Below are 22437 nucleotides of genomic sequence, written 5' to 3' on the forward strand. Positions count from 1 at the left end.
TGCTGTGATAGTGCAGACAACAAGAATGAGGGAACCTCAAACATCAACCTGAAGTATTTGATTTCCATGGTATGTGCACCAATAATCTATAGGAAAAACAAATTTTAAAAAGTATTAAGACTATTCTGACTCTATGAATTTTCTTACTAATTTTTTATCTATTTTCCATTTCTCTTCTTTGGTCTCTTCAGTAAATCTCATGGTCTCGAACTCTATTCACCAATACCCTCTTCGTTTGCTACTTTTTATCATTGAACATTCTAAAAATCATGTTGCAACTTCATGTTTTCTTTACATTTTTTATCTTTCCAGATGATCAAATACTATATTTTAGCTGTCAGCAACTCTTGCTAAATTATCATCATAAGAGCTTCCAAACTTTTGTATCATTGCTGTAACGGCATCACTGCCCTCATTCTTCCCTATAACTCCTCCCTAAATACTTAATCCCTCCAGGCTCCATTTGTTCGGACAGGTACTGTATGAAGTAAGGAGAGGCAAAAGCTATTGATATTTACAGGTAGGCTTAATAGAATGGCTCAAAATGACTGAATAAGTATAAAATAGCATTAAAAAGGATCTCATACTGATGTCTCTCGTGTGAATGCTACTTGGCATACTGTTCAATTTGCTCTAGATATATATTTCTTGGCTTGCAAGTTTGCTGTATTTTGTTAAAAAAATAATATTAATACTAAAGATTATTTAACAAAACTTTGCAGAGTTATGTCATACACTGCTGTCCGTAAGTCTTTCAGTGCTTAAGGCTTTACTGTTTTAAGCCAATTTTAGTGGAACACTGTAAGATAACAGTAATGGAAATACTTTCTTAAGAATAAATTGATGAATTGGCTCTACTTGTATTAAATCAGGGTCTGTCTGACAGAAAAGGTCAGGGGCAATACACAGGATAGACATTTCAGGGCCTCACAACACCCCTCTGTAAAACAACGCTGTGTATATCTTCTTATATATGAATACACAAAGCATTTGGTTTATTTGCAAATCTAGCTGTTTGGCAACATGCCTCCAGAGAAACTGGTGAATGACCTATCTTGGAGCCATGCCATTGCCTTCGAACAAATTCACATTCATATTTAGCGAATGTCAACACTGCTTCCCATCTGAGCAAGCAAAAAAAATATTATTTCTTCCCAGGAACAAAAAATACAAAGTGCAAGACTACATCTTGAGCAAACTGGCACCTTTTTTCTGAACTGAAAATTTGCTGGTGCAGTTTTTAGGATGCTGACCAAGGTTTTACAGAAAGAGCTGTCTGAAAAGACTTCATATATATTCAACTGAAAATTAAAGATAAATTTTCCCAAAGTTACGTTACTTCAAAGGCTATCAAGAAAGAAGTTATTTAAATTTAAAAAAATAAGTTTATGAACTGTTAAAAAAATCCTTCCTTTAATCCTTCATCAAATGTGTTATGGTGTTTAACTCTGACTTTTTCTGACACCATTTCAAATATCCATTTTTACATACTCACCTAAGATAATCACCAAAGGTCTCCCGACTTTGCTGTTTGCTTTTCTCTTGCTTCTTTGAGAAACCATACTTAATCTGGCTCTGATCTAATAAAAATACTATCACCTTTTCTTGCTTACTATTCTCACATGTCACCTTGAGTACTTTCGTGCTTTCTCTTTTGTCCATCAAATTCAAACACCAGCTTTTGTTTTCACTTCTAGGGGTTTCCAAAACGCTGCCTTGCCCCCAAAATGCTGCCTCACTTTTTATAATTATGCTATGCAAATACCATATGTCTCCTGATATCTTAACAGTTTTCTACCCAATAAGCGCTCTAGGATCAAACTGAGCTTGTGTTCATGTCCAAATTTTGGAATGGTGTGGGTCCCTGTGTCACAGGTACAGACGTATGAAACAGAAATCACAGGCATGGTAGGAATGTACACATTTGTCCTACTTACTTCTCTATTAACTCATTGATAGTGATGAAGCCAAATGACATCTTTACAATCCATTCTTAGCCAAGAATTATGTGTGATTCTTATAGTAAATGGGATTTCTATGAGGTATCAAATCAAAGGGCTGAACACCAGGCAAACTGAACTTCCAAGTAAATACGTGTTTACACCAGTAAAGTTGACTCTTTAGGGGCTACTTCAGTACAAACTGTAGTGCATTTCAGCGCAAAGTGGAGCGGAGGAGTATGCTAGGGAAGCATGTCTGACATTACCCTTACTAAACATAATTAGTTCACAGCTAATTAGGAATATAGCCAATTTTACTGATCGTTGCTCAGTGCCCACAATCTTTTTGCCATTCTATTTTGCAGAGCTGGCAAGGATTATTCCCCACTTCCACTAAAAGTGTATAGAAAGATACTTGCTAACTCTTGCCAGTGATGAAGACAGAAGGCGTCTTTGCTTCCACTTGTTCAAGGACACCTGCCGTAACCTGAAATAGTCTCAGCAGAATCTTACACAAAGCATAAAAAATTAAAACCAAGAGATATTTTATGCTCTAAACAGATTCTGTGATGAAAGACTACCACTTCAAAAGGCTAACAATTCAAAGTTTACTCACAGTGGTTTAACTACGATTATGTATTGTTCTCAGTTGTCTTTAGTGGGCAAATAATAAATATTTATGTAACCTGATAACTGCATAAAATCCTTTTACAATGCCTAAGTTAAAATTGCAACAGAAGACACCATTGTCATAAAATTGTAGGATATCTCATAAGAATAGGCATAGTAGACTAAAGGTCTACTTACACTCTCATTCTTTCTCTGACAAGGTCTAACGATGAATTGGTGAGTGATGAGGAAAGAACATAAGAACAGGACAAGCATATTCCAATACTTCCCTGGTATTCTCTCTCAGCTCCCAGGGACTTGCAGTTCAAGAATCTTCACAGGCAGGTGTGATATTATTGATTTTAATACTCTTGACTCGATTTTCTTCCAAGAAACTGCCAGTATTTGAAGCCATGCTCTGGGTTAATGATAATTTTATTTACTGTCCTCTAGTTCTTTTACTATAAGACATTGTATAACAACAGCCCATTCACTTGTGCCATGCCTCTCATGATTTTAATTACCTCTATTATCGTCCCTCTTTAGTCATCTCTTGTTTTGGCTGAAGTGTTCTAGTTTATTTACATATTACTCATCAGGAAGTAATTTAAAAATGACATTCTTATTTATCTTCTCTGTACCCATCCAGTTTATTACCTCCTTTTTCTACAAAAGGAAAATGATGTAAACACTGCTGAAGATCACTCAGTCTTCTGCTACTGCTCGAACTTGGCTTTCATTTTTATTATCCCCAATATTTCAGTACTGTAAGCAAATGTTATCTCCTCCATTTCTAGTAACAAATATGCTGGATAGTACAAACTGTTCCATATACCCATCTAGGAGTAGACTTCTAATGTCTCTCCAGTGAGAAAAATGAATCACTTATTTCCATCCTTTGTTTGGTATCTTTTAACCAGCTATTAATGGATGACAGGACTTTCTCTCTTATTATGAACACAGCTATATTTTTTCAAGCATCTTCAGAAAAGAACCTTCTTAAAAGACTTGAGGAATTTGTAAGCTGCAGGGTGAAAAGGATGATACCTCTAATTCCCCTTCAAGTTCATTTGGGTCCCTCCAGTACAGCTGTTGGACCATGGCTTTGTAAAAGGTCTCAAATGTTCTTAATTTGTCTTTCAAGCCAGTATGAACACTTGGTTCCCTAAGTAGAACTTAAGATGTCAACCTAACATTCATTTAGGGACATGTTGAGAAATAGATGAGGAAAGGATACAGCATGCTTTTTTGACATGGCCATTCTATCATAATCCTTATGTTGCATAATTATAGCTATCAATATTCCTGGTACAACAATCTTCTAATATCATGGTTAAATGGAAACAAGCAATCCTGAGGACACGTACAGATTAGCTAGAATTTGGTTCCCTTCAATGCACTGATGAACCAATAGTAATGACTGAGCAGCCATAATTTCTGAGAGTTGTATCACTCTCCTACACAGGCTAGATCCGGATGCAGTCTTCAGGACTGGGAAAATGCTACAAGATATCCTTCCCAATGGGACTGTGGGTCTGAAGAAGTCTCTAAAGAACTGCCTCTGCAAAATATCTTAAAAGATAAACAAGGTGTCCTGCACCAGCTACTGAGAAGGAGAAAAATAACTGTTATAGCTGAACCCAGGACACAAGGCTATTGATACTTACACAATAATTTGCACAATGCTGCTGGCAAAACAGCAGGGACAGAATGTGGCCATGCTATTAGGGCTGAAGCTTAAGACACCTATGTGGCACTGACCTTTGTACCTTAAGGTTCCCCTTCTATTTTATTTCATTTTTCTTTCAGATTCACTTCTGTTTGGTGAAGTGCAGAAGTGAAGGACTGAAGGACAGCTGGAGCACAGCTGCAGCACTGGACAGAAGGGGCCTTCAAATCAAGAAATCAGTCTTGTGGTTTTTATCAGTGACCTGTTGGACCTGAAAGGACTAGTGGGCAAGGTTAAAAAAAAGGGTGCAAGCGTTAGGGTCCAAGTGCTGACAAAACAACAAAATGACAAAGTTGCCATCAGTGCAGTTGGCCTAAGACACACTCAACCAGAAGTGCTTGGATTCCGTGTTTTCAGTTTTAGTGCACTATAGGCGTAAGAGATGCTCAAAGACTACACTTCCCAGTAATGCGTGTCTCCTTGAGGCACAAAATTCACTTACTGTGAAGACTACTGACTATAAATGCATCTTGTGAGAAATGCATGTGTGCAAATTAGCTTTCTGTGATTCCACAAGCTATACTGTAAAATCTGATGGATCTGGTTAAAAATGAAAGTCTTCTGGTGAAGAAGCATTGCATGGTCCCACAACTGCAGTCTTGAGTAGTATGTCAAAGGAACAAACAACTTAAAGAAATGAGGAAATTAACAGAAAGAAAAAAATGTAGTAAGGAAGGATGGAATAGGACTAGGGATAAAAATACCTCAATACAAGGACTATTCTGAGAGACTTCTTATACTCCAGCATCACACTTCATAGCTAAAATGAATGCTGCACCTGCTATTTTCAGTAACACCTATCTTGTTTCTCTTCTCGATAGATCACATCATCAGAAACTTGAAAGCCAGTACAATTCTTGTTTTTTTAAACAGAGAACTATGAACTTAAAACATAGTTGATGTAATTCCATAGCTGTAAATTTTCACAGCTGTTAACATCCTTTCTTTATTGCCTATCTAACTGAAATCATGATAACAAGAATCTTGAATAAAGTAGATTTTAAAATGTTGTACCCCAATTTTAAAGACAGAGAGATACAAAAATATATTAACAGGTGTTATTAAAAGCTTTTACAACATTTCTTTAAAAAAAACCCCCAAAACCCAACACGTAGGAAACGAAGCACCCCTTTCCATAGAGAATTATTAGATAAGAGGACATGGCAGATGTGACCTACTGAGGTGGTGGGAATTTCCACTGGTATTAGCAGGTGTTGAAAACACTGTATCTTGCAACCCTTGACTGATGCAGAAATCAATAGCTTTTTATTAAGTCACTAAACAGATGAGATCAGTAAAGAACTAGCACAGATTTCCTTGTATGCAACACTGGGGGAATATTTTCTAGATTAAGCCTTTAAAAAAACATTATTTCTAAATAGGCTTTCCAACTTCTATGTAATCATTGCATTTTAAATAAAAACATTACCATAAAAACAGTTGGAGGGAATTTCCTATTAGCTTAGGAAAACTTATATCCTGAATTAGTTACCAAGGGCTGTAACTCAGAGGTTTCATAATCCCTCTCTCTTTCTGAACACGTAGCTGCGTACTTATATTCAGGCGTATTTACAATCTTTCTCTATATGCGGGCAGCCAGCACCCTTTTACAACATTAGCATCACTATCTTGAATACTGCCTCCTGTATCTCTGGTCTCTTCAAAGTATTTTTACATCAGATTTATGCAAAAGCTTTTGAAATAACCCTCTCAGGCCCAGTGCACTGTCTTGGTCTGATTTTTTTAATCTTGCACTTGACTACTCCAAAGTCACTGTCAAATTAAGTATCACATTTTCAATCTAAACGATCTTTATCACTTCTTTTAGTCCACATTTCCGGTATCAAACTACTTTTGGAGACTTATCCTCAGTTTGTGAACTTTCTATAACTGTACAATGTTCATAGAATGTAACTCTAATTATGGGCATTAAAAGGCTCCATTTATGATGTTATTAAACTATAACTATAATACGATACTAGGATACTAGGATCCAATAAAGCACATCTGCTTTTTAACTATTCTATTCAAATGACATTATTTATTTATTTATAAATGTGTTTAAGGAAACTATTATTTGAGATGTTATTTCTATTGTACAATTACAAATACTCAAAACAGCAACTAACGTAATAATTTTATCTCATATAGCTTGGGTTTTTTTTTTTAGTTACTGAACACTTGTGCATTCCTCATGCAGATTCTCATACGAAAGAAGACTCACATATTGATTACGTATTGTAGTCAAGTGCAAAATCTGTTTGGCTCAGTGAATCAGTTCAGGAAAAATGTAAGGAAATTGAAAAGACATCTGATTTTATCAAGCAGTCCTGCAATGTTCAGAAAGTCTAAATTAGACCTTTTAAATTTTAAAACTGATAAATCCGATCTAGGCTTCTCAACAGTCGTCCTTCTCTCCTTGCATCCCAATCTAATTCTGAGGTCTGATTTTATCAGGTCTAGTATCTGATGAGTGGTTTACTGTTCAAAGTTCACCACTTTTATATCCAAATTATTAAAATACTATTACAGAATTTTTGTCATATGGAAAAAAGGAATCATATGAAAAGCTTGAAAAGAGCTTCTAGATTCTCAGTGACCACTGAATCTGCTGAATATGAACTAGACAAAAGAGCATATGCATTTCTTTTTTGACAATGCAGTATTGTCTTATAAAGAGGCAGTTACTCTCACATTTTAACCAGCATGTTTTCATTGCTCTCTAAGCACTGTAATCATAACCCTTTTCACTCTAGTCACTCTACTCATGCACCCCACTATGTTCTTCCCATTCTTTAAATTTTGCCTTCTGCAACTCTAACATATTATTTGGTTGTTACTTTTGTAATAAAACAGAAATTAATCTAAGTAGCCTCTTTTCCCCTACTGGTCTCACTGATATTAGGGTTTGTATTTGCAGAGGGCATTTATTATGTTGTCAGAAGTCTTTTGCTGCCAGTATGCTCAGTCTTCTATGCCTGTGTAGTTCCTGGGAGCCTCCTGAGGCAGGAAACATAAGCAAAGTTAAGAAAATCAAATACAGAATTTTTGGTGCTGCCAAACAAAATGTAGCTGTAAACCCAAAAAAGCAGTCCAGGAGAAAACATTATACACTTGTGTTTTGAACTGACACAAACACTGCAGTAGTTTTTATTCAAATAAAAAGTCAGAAGAGAGGGATATGGCAGTGACCCTTGTATTTAAGAAGACAAAGACAAAGGCAAAGACAGCTATGTGGTTCAGGTTTCCTACTAACTAGATGTAATCATGTTCCCGTTTGGTGTGGGGCTTACAGGCTATCCTTTGGAGACACATAAATCCAGCATTCAGAATTATTGTGGTGGAATGATATGCCCAGTTTTCATGTAGCGCAATACTAAACTTCTGTGATCTCTCTTATTTTTAATTTATGCTTTGTACAAGGCTCAGCATGGTAGCTTTTCATATTTATGAAAGACATAATTGATATGACACTATGGAACATATATGAACTATGTCACATACATAATGCATTACATTACATCAGCATCAACATCCACATTACATTAATTGCTGCTAGAGAGAAGAAATACTCATGTTCTTCCTGCCAACAGATTCTCCTCTGAGTAATACCAAAGATGATCAGTTCTCAAACTTCTCAAGTCTGCTAAATTTTGATAGGAGCATTTCTTGTTATTTTGAGTATCAAATCATTCCCTTGTGTGACACAATTTTGTAAGTAGAGGACTAGAATTTATCAAATTTAACCTCTAGAAAGTCCTGGGTAGACTCAAAAAAGTAACATAAAAAGGATGTCCTGTTTTATTCTCTCCACTTACTTTTAGAAGCAATCTGTATTGTTTTAACAAACAGGAAAAATGTATTTGCTAGCAACACTCAGCACAACAGAAAGTAACTATATAAGTAAACACAGATGAGGCCTGGTGAAGAAAGGCCTTTAGACTGCAAACAGGGAAATAGGTAAACAGTGAATCGCACATTTCAGTGATCTAACTTAAATTTTGTTCAGTTAACAACCAGTTAATAACCATGAAAATGTTAAAGTGTTAAAGTAGCAACAAGAGGAATAAAATTTCTACATATAATAATCAGAAAACAAAGCTAAAACACCCACAGCCTTTACTCCTTTTCATATATAAAACAAGCAATACATAATAATACATGTGATCTTATTCCAGATTATTTATATGACTTCCTTCATAAGAGTGATTCTAATTTTTTCTTTGAGGTGACTACTGACCACACTCAGAACTAGTAACCTTTTTTGCCAGAGTAATTGAGTAATTTTCTTTATTCCACTATGCAGACACAATTTTTTCTGAACGGAAAACTACATACAATTATCCTGATACTGTGCACAAAATTGAAGATTTAATAAACAAAAAGGTACATACACATGCCAATTGCCTTTTTAGAATTTACAGTTTACCCTCAGATTCAGAGCACTGTGTATAAATCATCCAGGAGAATTTAATTCAGCTCTACTTTAATAATCATCCATCTTTGATTTCCTATGGCATGTGTTAGCTAGAGACTTATGTTCAAATATTATACTCAAGACTGAGTGAAATTTAAGGAAAAATTAAAAAACTTACCTTCAAAAACTCTGAAGGCTTTCTTGCAGCTTGGTAGAGGCCACTTTGCAGAATTTGATTTTTGAAAATTTTCTTTTAACTTCAAATATTCCGTAGGGAAAAAAGATTTGGTGGAGTTGTTCAGTTCTATGGTAATGAATGGGAAAAAATGTACAAATCAATGCTGTAAATATAGCAATTATTTGCATACTTATAATACAAAATAAAAATGCTTTATCTATTATGTAATCCTTTCTCTAATTATAACATCTCTTAAACTGTTTTAATATCACACGAACCCAAGCATTTCCAGATATAGCAAGAACAAGTCTTAAACATGGTTGGTTTGAGCCTGTTCCTTTTATTTCCATTTAGGAAAGATGACAAAAATCTAGCAAAAGGAAGCATATAATAAATCAGGCCATTTAATGCACAAAACTGATGACGCCTATGAATCAAAATGTCATCTATCATACTGACTGACACATTTTTAGTTCATATTGTTTTTTGTTTAACACCATGGCTCAGTAACAGTCTGTAATGAAAGCAGAGGGGAAGAGTCTGAAAATCTTTGTTGAGATTTTTAAAATGTTGTGGATTAACAGGAATTCATTTGTAGAATGATTAATGGCACATCGCAAGAGTTGACATATCTTCTTAGTCTCAAGAAATCATCAGCTTCTCAGGATATAATCTTGGGAAATACCTACATGCACTGCAACTCAAAACTGTCAAAACTAACTTATCCATAGCAATTTAACAATGTAAAACAATTTTAAAATAAACATATTTTCCTAACACAGAAAGAAGTGATTTACTCAGAGTTGCTAAGCTAGAAGTTAACAGGGAAAACTTCAACCCCCCATTTTGACCCTTCAAACCATCATGGCTCCAGATAAATACCAGCAGCCGCTACCATAATTCCTTCTGTACCTTACTAGAAAGAAAAGGCCCTTCACAGACCTTCAAAAAGTCTTATGTGTTATTTCTTTACCTGGTTCATTGAAATTGAACATACTTTTTCAATAATCAGTATTTTATGAAGTCTTTTTCTCTGTCAAATTTGAGAACCTTAAGGTTTTCTTGAGCAGGCTCCAGAAAGAGGGAAAAATTCCAAATGCCCTTAGGTTGCAGTAGCTTTTTCTGAACAAGAGGAAGGCATCGGCAGATTTGAAGCCAAAACTCCCCTACCTGGTCTCATTCTAAAAATTATCCTGTATTTCACCATGCCAAAACACAGGTGGAATGAAGCTACACAACACATGCAGACTACAGAAATCTCCAAATCCTTCTATCTCATTATGCAAGAACAATGCTACGGCACCCATAAGCCTCTGTCACCAATGGGAAAAGAGATCATTTTCTCTCCCAAATGTAAAAGGAACAAGCTGTGTATTTTTCACTAGTGGTTTTTAATTTTTATGTAAGAGCTTTATATGCTACTGAACATATTTGGATTAAGTACTATTCAGATTCAGAGAAATTGCCTCTGATGAGACTCTGCTTGCCTCTCATCATATCAACACAGAATATTTTAGGTTTCTTCTACCGGTCATAGAAATCGACACAGTTCTTTCAACTTTACTGTCCAAATTCAAATACTGAATTCTCTGGTGAAGCAACCAGTCCTTGTTTTTCACAAAAGGCAGTGGTGACAACCCTTACTATCTTTTAAAAGGTTGCTTGGTTAGGCTTGCAATGAGACATCTCTTCTGGATGGGCAGGCAAGCTGTCTTTCTGTATGTGACTCTTTCTCTGTCACATGCCTGGACCTCCCGTGCACAACCACTACACTGAATCTGCATTTCTCCAAAGCGGTGGATTTACTGCACAAATGCCAGAACTGGCCCCTCTTAGAAACACTTAACATAAATGAACCTTCACATAAATGGAAGTATTTAAGCCAATCCCTGCCTCACTGTTTCCTCTGATAGGAGAGGCATTTAAAAGACAAAGTTACTTGAAGTGGTTGTATGCTATCAGATCACAAGCTGTATCCTGGGCACCCTATCAACTGACCAGATGTGATTTTAGCCTGATGGGAGAAGGGCTTTTAATAAAGCCTTTAAGAAAGATGGGAATGCACTGCAGACTCCATCAGACCTGAACCTTAACCCTAACCCTATCTGGACTGGGACTCACTGTAAAGGTAATCAGTAAAAAAAGCTCACTTGATCAAGGCAACAGGCCAAAGGAAGTATCTTCATGGGTCACATCCAGCTTTGTAGCTCTGGGTTAAGCGCTTTTTTTCTTCACAATTGGATAATTCAGCTGTTAGCCTTCGTCTTTTTTTTGATATGTTACATGCAACCTTCTGTTGCAGTTATATTCAGTTTGCAAAACTGTACAAGCTAAGAAGTGAACTTAATATACCCTTAAATGTTTTATTTTTGAGACATCCTTGTAAAGTAAAATGCAGGTATACAAAAGTAAAGCTGTAGAAAGTATCCAGAATAAATTAGAGAGCAAACTAAGTCTTCTCAGCTCTGGCATTACAGAAATACGTAAAGAATGCTAGCAACTTTGCTTTGCTGGCTGCACAAACTGATAGTAGCAGTGACTTTAGCACAACTATTATAAGGCTTACTAAATCTCCTGAGTAAAAAAAGAAATTACTACCCTTTACACTGGTCTGTCACCATCCATCTTCTTTAATGTGTTGATTTTTCTGACTTCTCTAAGGATATGATATCATCATCAATATTTCTTGGTTGATTTAAAAGCTGCTCAATATGTTATGCACTGGGAAACTACAAAATACTTTTCTTAATATACGTCTAATAAATTGAAGTAAATTTAGTGATTCCTTTTCAAAATATATTGCCAAGTCAAGCACATATTGCTGTGTACTGAATAGCGATATACAAATAGCTGCTGTAAGGCCATATGGATTTCTTTCATCTGAAATTGTTAATACTAAACACATCGCATACACTCACTGTTATGACTCTCTACTTACACTAGGCTCCCTATTTACATATTTATGACACTGTATTTACACTTTAGCCACACAAATACTTTTCCTCAACACCACTACATACTTTTTTAATATTTTCACAGAATGGGTTACGTTGGAAGGGATGTCTTGAGATCAACCAGTCCAACCCACCGTGCTCAAAAAGGGTCAGCAACAGCAGGCAGCCCAGAGTGTGTCTAGTTGGGTTTTGAGTACCTTCAGAGACGGACACTTCACAGCCTTTCTGGGCAACTTGTCTGACCTTTCACCTTCACATGTGAAAAACTGTTTTCCTGTGTTCACACGGAATTCCATGTGTTTCAGTTTGTGCCCACTACCACTTGTCCTGTCAGTGGGCACCACTGAGAAGAGTCCAGCTCCCTCTTCATTCCCTCCCATCAACTGTTTTTACACGGTGCATATTAAGTACTCAAAGACTGCAAATAATCCTGGTAATATTTCACTTAAATGACAGTACTTCAAATGTGTTGAAAAGTTTTGCAAATACATTTTACAAAGCATATATATTTTCCCTTTGTCCTCTCCCAGAAGTATTTTGCTGCAGCAAATCTGTTAAGTAGCTTTTTTTTTTTGAATTTAAATAGCCCTAAAAAATGAACTAAAAGTAATTATCTACCGGTGAAACACACTTCATCTGTACATCAAATCCAAAGCAGCATCACACATTAAGAAAATGAAATGCGAACAGCTTGAAACCTCTACACACCAGCCAGGCAGGGTGCTGAGAGTACTCAGGCTGCAGCTTTCCATCCATTTTCTCTGCTGCAGTACTGATATAGTCAGTCCCTATTTCTGGCCACTAGCAGCTCCACAGTGACCATTCTGGTTCACTGGTTAGTTTGTCTGAAAAATGCCTCCTTTCTACCTAAAGGAATTCACATTTGACCTAGCTGATTCTTTGAACTGGTCTGGCATCAAATTATACAAAGTTGAGCTTGTGCATAAGAAGAGTGTGCACAAACAGAAATACAAGCTGGGCAGGTCTGCTGATGAATGTGATATCATACTTCAATACTCTCCATCCTCAACCTGTCATCATCACAGCACTCTCCCAGTTTAAAGAGGATCGCTGCAAGAACTCTGCAGCAAAATAAACAAATACTCCCGCGTGGCTGAGCCATTTCCATTACTTTGTGACCTGTCTATGCACATTTTAAGAGCTCTAAAGGGCCTAGCTCCAGTTATCATAGTGTAATTTTGTCCATGGTGTTTGAATTTACCTTTTTAAGCTCCAGGTATAAAAGCACTGACCTGTGCTGTTCCAGGTATCCCATCTACATTACTGCTTACCCTCTTCTATCCTTGTACCCTTTCTGACATCAAACACTTCTTACCCACCACATTTTCCTAATGCTAAAAGTCAGGACCACTAGAGATGAGGGTGTTAGAGGCCAGGAGGGGAGAATTCTAAAAGTTTAGTGAGGAGGATATAGTTCTGCCAGCCTTTCTTTTCACTCATAGCTAAATTAAAGCCATAAAACCAAGAAAAGAGCAATTTTTGTGTGTCGTTAAGTCAATAATTTTAAAAATGCTTTTCTGGTAGGATATTTTAAGAAAATGTTTATTATGTTTGGAGTCTGTGAGTATTTAGCAAGAGGAAGCCAATGAAATGCAAAACATCAGAACCGCACTTCAAAAATCAAAAAGTTTTAAAATATGCATCCAGAATAGTTTCTTGCTACTGAAGAAAGCCTGCACGGAATAGTCCTAAGAGGAGTTAAATACAAAGAAGACCTTACAGTGGATTAACATCACCAAACTTTGTTCTGCATACATTTTGAATGTGGCCCATTGCATACTGTTTTTCATTTATTTTTTCTTTTTATGACTACATTTGGTTAGCAGGGCCTTACTATACTTTTAACTACATATTTATTCAGGCCAGAAATACAGGAGGGAAAGCCACAAATACTTGTCTCTATTGTAAAAACTTTCTTTTTGATACCTGCTTGGAAAAAGACTCTGGCAATTGTAGTGCGACACAGTGGACATGGAGTACTGGCTGGATTGTCTTTGGCAAGCATCCTTAAGCAAGGTTCACAAAAGATATGGTGGCATGGATAGCACATGTAAGGATTGAAATAAACATCCAGGCACACTGCACAGAGATAGCTTTCTTTATCTCCTCTGAGGTCATTCTCATCATCTGTATGCAGGTTATCATTTCCAGTCTGCAAGAAGAAAAAGAAAACATCTTTTCACAGCTCAGCTCATCACTATTTTGGATAAACCAATCACCAGGAAGGTGACTTTCAACAACACTTAAGAAGCTGGTACACACTAGTGATATTCTTAATTTTTAATACAGGTTACTTGTAACGAGATGATGACATATAATGATAAGAGGAATGTCAGAACAAGCATTCTGTGGAAAAGGAGAACAAAAATCATATAAGACAGTAAAAGAAGGAAATAATAAAAGCAAAAAGGCTGAGTAAACTGTACTATGATCAGGTTTCTCCTTTTAATATGGATTTTAAAAATTTATTTGTAACTTTATTACCAAAATACCTGGTTACCTTGTCAAGAAAGGCAAAACAAAACAAAAATTCTCCAAAAATAACCCCTGGATTGTTCTGCCTTTGAAAAGTAATTTACAAAGGGCATTTTCAGCATGAATAATGAATCACAGCTTGAAACAAGCCACAACTTTATTACTACAATGCAGAATCTAAACCTTAGAGTATAAAGTAGAGTCTAGAAACCTCTAACATCTTTAGTAACTGCTTGTTTCTGCCAGCACATGTGTTCCAAATTTTCTTGCATCGATATATTTGCAGGAGAACATAGCTGGACTTCCCAAATGGTGTACTTGCCATATGACTGTAACACCTTGTGTATATTGCCAGGTTTCTGCTTCACTTTTGTAAGATGACTAAACCTTTCCATGCAATCTGAAGATCTTATACGAACAGCATCTGGGGTTTTTGGCTTAAAGTAAAAAAATATCTTTTTCATCTGTAAGGGAGTCATACAAGAGACACTGACTTTGCTCTAGCTTCTCTATGCATTCTCCCTCTTTCACATCTAACAGAACACAACATAGCCCAGTATCTAAGACACCCACCAGGAAAGAACCAAGACAGAGAAGGGTGTCAGACACTGCTGTCAGAACTCTTCCCTCATGCCCCTTGTTCTAAATTCCCAGTCCGTGCCTCATTATCTCAGTTCAAGTGTCTTAATTCTAAGCTGCCTTGTAGTATCTGTGACTTCTTGCAAGCTCCAGTATCCACCCTTAACACACTCATGCCCCTTGCTCAACCACTGCTCTGTAGCTACTCTTTGCTAGTCCCACAATGCTAGTCCTGCAAGTCCTTCCAGACACCTATTACTGACATTAAGCACACCTGTTGATGCACTTCTACCCAATAACTACTACTCTGTGCTAAAGCAGCTGCTTGATTTGCATCTAATTTGCATGCCCACTAGCTGTACATTACACAGGCCACTTTTGACACTCATAGGCCATTGCAGACAACCACTGCCTGATATTGGTATACCAAATATTAGCAACAACTGTTATTTTGTGCCTACTGTAGAGATGGGAGTCTCTAGATGTGTTCCAGAGATTATTACATACATGGCTAATATGTTTGGATTTCTGTGTCTCTCAATAGTCAATCCTCTTCTACGTGGGATACTGGACACTGTGAATAACGAATAACCCCTAACAGCATGGGTACTAGTGAATTAATTAAAAAATACAGAGCAGAAGTATTTACCCAAATCTATCAGTTCTGGAGAAGCACTCATCCTGTCAGTCCAGCTCAGCTTTTACATGGCACTTTACAGAATACTAGGTGCCAAGAGGGCTTATAAATTCTGTCCTGCTGTGGCACAAACCCATGGAGACAGTTTGGGTTTAGCAGTGTGTTCAAACTTAAGCTCTTGTGTAACCCTAGGCATCAATAACTGTGTGGCTCTTGTAGTACTTACCTCAGCACTTATTACTCCAGCTTGATTTTTTCCATTCCAGACTTGAGAGTGGCCCACAAAAATTCAGCGTATATTGAAATTTACTGCAGAGGCAGCTGGGCTGTACTTATAATCAGCCAGCAGAGGTCTGGCTGGGACTAACATCTACAGAAGCTAGCACAAAATCAAAAGATGGAGGCAAGGGGAGAAAGGGAAGAAGCAAGTTTTTGCTGACTGGTTTTGATAAGTACTGATCTGAAATATAAAATGTGTATAGAGGAGCTGCCTGTGCAAAACTAGACTGTAGTTAAGAATAATTTCCTTAGAGGATCAAAGGAAGGCTTCTACAGCTTTGTGCCTCAAATTTGTGTCTTGAACTATACTATGTAACCAGAATCATACATCCCAGGTCTGAAAAAGTTTTGAAGAATGAATATAGATACTGTTTTGTATCGAAATGGATTAAAAAGAAATAAATATTTATTGGTTGCTGCTGGAAAAAAACGATCAGTGGGTTTAGCCCAAAAGAAATGCAGCTTATGGGAGTGTCACATCTATCCATCTCACAGATCATCCCACAACAGCTTTTGAACCCATTAGTAAATTGTAAACAAACGTGACATACAGGTTGTGACCTCAGGTATATTTGGTTCCTGAAAATTTCATAAAAATTGACAGCTAGGTTGAATAGAGAGGCCAAAACGAGTGTCACTGCTATAGGAAAGTCTGCAGGTGCTTTGTTGCTTTGAAAAGAATTTATCTAGCCTAATTTCTGCAGACTAAATTGGTGACTTTTTATGGGGTTTCAAAAGCAAATACAGAAAACAAATGCAAGTGCAATTTTAAGATGTAGGAAAACCCCTACTGAAAATCTTTACTACCTAAACTAGCAGAAGTTCTTCCAAATCAGGCTGTAAGGTCCACCAGGGTTTGTATGCTGTTGAGCACTCTGTTTTGGTTGAATGGTATGATGAATGCAAAAGGACAGCTTTTCAGATGTCTGGCAAACCTAAGCTTGAAACACATATATCACAATAGGCCAGAGATGCTAATGCCCATGGCTTAAATATCAATCACTTGTACAAACCAATAATTCAGTCTGAAATCCCTACACTCTAAAATTTCTCCCCATACAATATTTCAGAAAAATCCAAAGGCAAGCACTCCAAAGCAGAGCAAAGCAGCTCTCTGGAGATACCTACTGCTACATCTTCCATTCATACCCTATCTGCTGCATTTGGATTGGATAAATTGCTGAAGAGTATAAAACTGAATAACATTTTCTTCATTATTAGTCTAGAGAACTTTTGTTTAAAGCTAACAGTGTATATATCTATATTTTATTTTTTTTTTTGGTACCATTTAGAAGTAGCTTTAGGCAATCAAGTGGCTCTCGAAGTGATCAAGCATTTTGCAGACCAAGGCTTCTAAGTCAATTACTGATAGGACACTTATGCTTTTTGTATATGGGGCTCTAACATGGCAATAAATGAATAAACAATCAAAATTAAAATCAGAATATTCTCAGTAGACATTTGCACTCTAACCTCTATGCAGTCTCTTCCATGTTCCAGAGAAAATAACCTATTTTCCTGCTTCTTACAGAAGATAAGCTCCTTAACACTTCAGTTCCCTTTCTGTCTCTATTTGAGTTATCAAAGGTTGTTCTGAGGTCATGTTTATTCATGACAGTTACTGCTTTTCAGATCTGAAAACACTTTTTGACTTTCCAAGCTTTGTTTTTTTCCACACCCCAGAAGTTTGCCTAATCAAATATGCTTTATTTGATTTGTTTAATCAAATATATGTACACATACTAACTTCTTTCTATCAGTCTCAAATTGTTTTTATCTTTAGGTAATGATGGCTACAATAGTATTGCTACAATCTTTTCTTAATCCTGAATGATCTCAGCAAAAAATACAGGCAAGTTAAATTTCTTACCTAGTTAAATTTTACTGAATTACTATGCATAGGCCATAGTTGAGAAAGTATCAGGATTTTTTAATGTTTACTATATCCAAACATCACACATACTACAAAGACTCAGGTCAATAACTCTATGAGTTTCTCATACTCCTGCCTAAGATAATTATCCAGTCTATTATTTCAGCATATGAGCACTTCACAAGTCTGTGACTTTGTACTATTGCCAACCTACTCAGCTATAAACTTGTGAAGTTCTGCACAGTGCTGTTTGGACTTGACTAGGTGACTACATTTGCACAAATTACTCCTGAGTCATTAGAAGGTCTAAGCCAGAAATTAACATGCATGTGGAAAAACTGGATAGCATACAGAAAGGTACTAGAGATTAAAACAGTAAGCAATCTGCCTGAAGATGAGATGCTCATAGAGAGGAAATGATGCTTGTTTGTTATGAACCCTAATGTGTGACCTGGCACTAGCACCGTTTTCTTTTGTTCAGACGCTCACACTTGACACAGTTCAGAGGAAGGATCAAAGGCTCTGACAAGGCTGCGCATGGTCAACAAATCATTAAGAATTGCTCTGAGTTCACTGCGCTTCTCAGAAATTAAAAGACGTTGTGTTGTGCAATTTGTATTTGTGAAATACAAAGAAGTCTTCTCATATGCTGGCCTGGAAATGTTAGCTTGAAAATATTGTTGAAGCATAAAGAAAGAGATAAGAAAGGAGACTTATTTTTGGTTCCAGATGGAAACACTTGGGTAACTGGGAAGTAGGAGCTGAGCAACTGATATGTTTGGACACAGACAGGCCTTGCTTCAGTGCTTACAAACACTGTCTGGAGCAGTGGTGCTGGAAACTATTCCTTATGACTAGTAAGAAGGAAGTCACGGGTCCAGAGCCAAGGATTTATGCATTTCATTGAATGCATGTGTCATGGTTTAAGCCCAGCCAGTAACTCAGAACCACACAGCCGCTCGCGCACTCCCCTCCTTCTTCCCCCCCTCCCCCCCCCCAGCTCCTGGAGGGATGAGGAGGAGAATTGAAAGAACATAACTCCCACAGGTTAAGAACAGCCCAGTAACTAAGGTATAATATAAACCATGACTGCTACCACCAATAACAATAATGATAAGGGAAATAACAAGGGGAGAGAATACAACTGCTCACCACCACTCGATACCCAGCCCAACCCGAGCAGCGATGTGGGCCGTCTGGGTGACTCCCCTCAGTTTCTATACTGGGCATGATGTGCCATGGTATGGTATACCCCTTTGGCCAGTTTGAGCCAAGTGTCCTGTCTCTGCTTCCTCCCGGCTTCCCCTCCCCCCTGGCAGAGCACGAGACTGAGAAAGTCCTTGATCGGAGCAAACATCACCCAGCAACAACCAAAAACATCGGTGTTATCAGCATTGTTCCCAGGCTGAAAGTCGAAGCCACAGCACTGCATCAGCTACTAAGAAGAAAAATGACTGCTACTGCTGAACCCAGGACAGTATCCTCCCCTTATTCCATACCATTCACGTCATGCTCAGATCCCATATTTTAACATATACCATTCCTTTTGTCTCATATATATACACACATACCTATATATACACACACACACACAAAGAGAGAGATATCAGTCCTTAGTCCATGGACCAATCCCTATAAAGTTGCTGAATTCATCCAGTCCATGATGTCAGGCTCCATCTCTTGTAACAGTCTTTCAGGGCAGGAGAGACAGTGTGTAGTGTTAGATTGTTGCCTGCTGACACCACCGCCAAACTCATCTGGCTTCATCGAAGTTCATTCTTTTCTGGGGTGATGAGTGGAGGGAAGTTAGGGTCAGTTGCTGGTGACCTGAGGATATCTAGCTGCTGGGCTATAAAAGTGTTATATAGCAGGCAACAGTATACTATTGCGTTCATTCGCTGTTTTCCCCCAAAATTAAATCCCCTTGAGGTACATATTGGACTTCCCCATCTTCCCGCATTACCCACCAGTATATCCGGGTCTCTGAGCAACAGCAATCCCACGAGTGGGTTTGCCTTTACCTGAAGCAGGAATAACCCAGACTGTCTTCCCCAACAAATTCTTTATGTGCACCACAGAAACTTTATCCCCCTCTACAGTACATATATGTTCTGATTGGGCTGGACCAGCCCCGTTGGCAGATCCCCTAGTGTTGACCAACGAGGTGGCTTTTGGTAAATGTGTATCCCAGTGTTTGAAAGTCCCACCACCCATTGCTCTCAGTGTAGTTTTTAACAGCCCATTGTACCGTTCGATTTTCCCAGAGGCTGGTGCATGGTAGGGGATGTGATATACCCACTCAATGCCAGCTACTAAGAAGGAGAAAAATGACTGCTACAGCTGAACCCAGGACACCATGTGATTTTGCCTCTTTGACGAGGCCATTCACGTCATCAGCAGAGGCCTCACCAATGGAATATGAAGGGAAATGAAAAAGCTGCCAACTCTATGGAGTCTTGTAAGGCCTAAAAATTCTTCCAAGTACTGAATGCCAGGACACCTTCATAACCACAGAGTAAGTGTGGATATAAAAAAACACTGGAATGATATACTTTGTGCTTGCCCCAAAGGAATTTCATCTCTTGCTGCCTACACAGAACTCTTTTTAAGGCTCTCCTGAAGTTCTGCACAGGTTGTTATCGAGATCTCTTCCAGAAATGCCAAGTTTGAACACCTATAATTTATAATTGGCATTGAAAAACAGAGAAGGCACAATAAAAACATATAAAAGCCTAAAATACATCATGCAACAGAAGGCAAAGAAATTTAATCAACTTGATTTTTTAAAATCTACCAGAGAAAGGAATAATAAGATGCCACATCTTACACATGCAATTACACTTCAAACTGAAAACAAGCCACAAATTTGAAGTGAGAACAATAACAATTTAAATGGATTATCAATGTGATAAACTCTCCACCACTTACAGACTATATATGTGGATTATTTTCTTTCAAAATGGCTTAATCTCACAGCATGTGCATTAATGGAGTAGGTATGAGACACTGAGTGCAAAGCCTATGGGAGGTTATTTATCAGGATAACTATTACAGACCCGCTGCAGACAGAAGTTAGAGAGGTAGTACTAGCACTGACATGGCTGGATTAATTCAGCACTTCACTGAACATAAAGCCCATCATTTTACATGAGCGCTTCACTGAAGTCTAAATAGGTTCAGCCTGCGTTTTATTTCTCTGGAGAAGCAGTTACGTTCCAAAAATATCAAGGAAAGCTGACAATATCTGACTTTGATAGACCTAAAATTAGTACAAAGAAACAGGGTATATTTATTTAATCTGATTGTTCAAGGAATCATGTCCTTTTTATACACTTCATTAATTCCAAATTAATTAATGAACATTATTTAGAGCATTTTTTTTAACTTCTGGTTCGAGATTCATTAGAAGTTACAGAACTGTAATAACCTCAGTAGCCTGTTAATGACAAACATTATTTAATATTAGTTAAGGGCAATATTAATATGATTTAAGTAAAAGGACAAACCAATTTATAAAATGGCTTGATATGTGGCAAGTTAACTGATTTGTCTCACTGAAGTATTTTTACTTCAGCAGATCTTTAATCTTACTTATGTCAGGAGACAAAGGCTTATTTTGTGGAAGAAACGAAAAATGAAACTCAGAAAAAAAGATAAAGGAGAAGAAAACGATCTAATATCTTCTCTTTTTATCCCTGTACACACGTCACAGAACTAGAATAATGACTGTTTTATTGTACTACTGATTTTGATCGAGTTGAAACAGGCCACATGGAACTGAATAACCTCTGTGCTAGATGTTGTATATGGGTACTATGCACATATCCCCTTTCTTTCCAAGCATCTTCTATAATATATTTCAGCTTCTTGTTATGATTGATTTGAAATTATTTAAGTATTTTTGTTATGCAATTTGGTTAATCTCTGCAGTTCCTTCTATGGAGTAATGGAGCCTTAAAACTTTTAGAATATACAGCTGAACTGGCAGCTAGCTCTAGATATTATTACCCTCTTGGAAATTTCTCTTAGAAGAATCAGATTTATTGTTTAAAAGTAACATCTGTAAACACAGCTTTTATGAAGATCTCTTGAAGATCATGGCAACTACTTCGTTGACTTATCATAAAGTATTATTCCTATTAAAATAATTTAATTATCAAGATGAATTCAGAGACGGCCACTGGAATAAATGTTACTCAAAGTACTTGAACTACAATCATCTGAATATTTTAATATTTATATCCACTGCTAAACTAGTATATAAGAAATAAATGCCATCTTACAAGCCTATCTTCACTTTTATTTTGATTTTGTGTTTAATAAACCACACATTATTTATTCAGGCATTAAAGAGAATGGTGTGAGCAGTACAGCTAAGTTGGCAAATGAAACTTCACACCAAAAATAAATATGCAGAGTAGAGCATTCATGCACAGCTATTAGTGTCAGCATACCTAACAAGCAAATATTAATAATCGTTCATCTTTATTGTAACCAGTATTTCAAATAAAGAGGAAGAAAATGCTGCAGAGACCTGCAGAAACTTCTGTGAATCTCCTTGAGCCTTGATGCAATGCCTAAATAACAGATAGAAGGTTGAGTTGGCCCTTCTGGTGTGAATTCCATGCAGAGAAAACATTTTCTTTTTTAACAGGTTTTTTTTTTTTTTTTTTTACAGAATTTATAGGGGAAAAAATAAAAAAGGAGAGTACTGTACCTCCTTGTGGTATTACAGATCTCCTTTGT

The 22437-nt window shown here is 37.1% G+C and overlaps 1 protein-coding gene across 4 annotated transcripts in view; it reads right to left on the minus strand.

Annotated features, from left to right (window-relative positions):
- RNF180 (ring finger protein 180) overlaps nt 1-22437 on the minus strand; it is a 72568-nt gene that overhangs the window by 16821 nt on the left and 33310 nt on the right. For 3 of the 4 annotated variants that reach the window (XM_030471113.1, XM_030471111.1, XM_030471112.1), the window contains exons 5-6: nt 13775-14000; nt 8874-8999 (exon numbers count right to left, since the gene is read on the minus strand). In XM_030471113.1, the coding sequence (XP_030326973.1) occupies nt 8874-8999; nt 13775-14000 (352 nt within the window). Of the gene's footprint in view, nt 1-5180; nt 7279-8873; nt 9000-13774; nt 14001-22437 lie in introns of those variants that run through there. The other variant, XM_030471114.1, reaches the window with a different exon arrangement.

This window comes from Strigops habroptila, chromosome Z (assembly GCF_004027225.2).
Source record: "Strigops habroptila isolate Jane chromosome Z, bStrHab1.2.pri, whole genome shotgun sequence".
Taxonomy (NCBI): Eukaryota; Metazoa; Chordata; class Aves; order Psittaciformes; family Psittacidae; genus Strigops; species Strigops habroptila.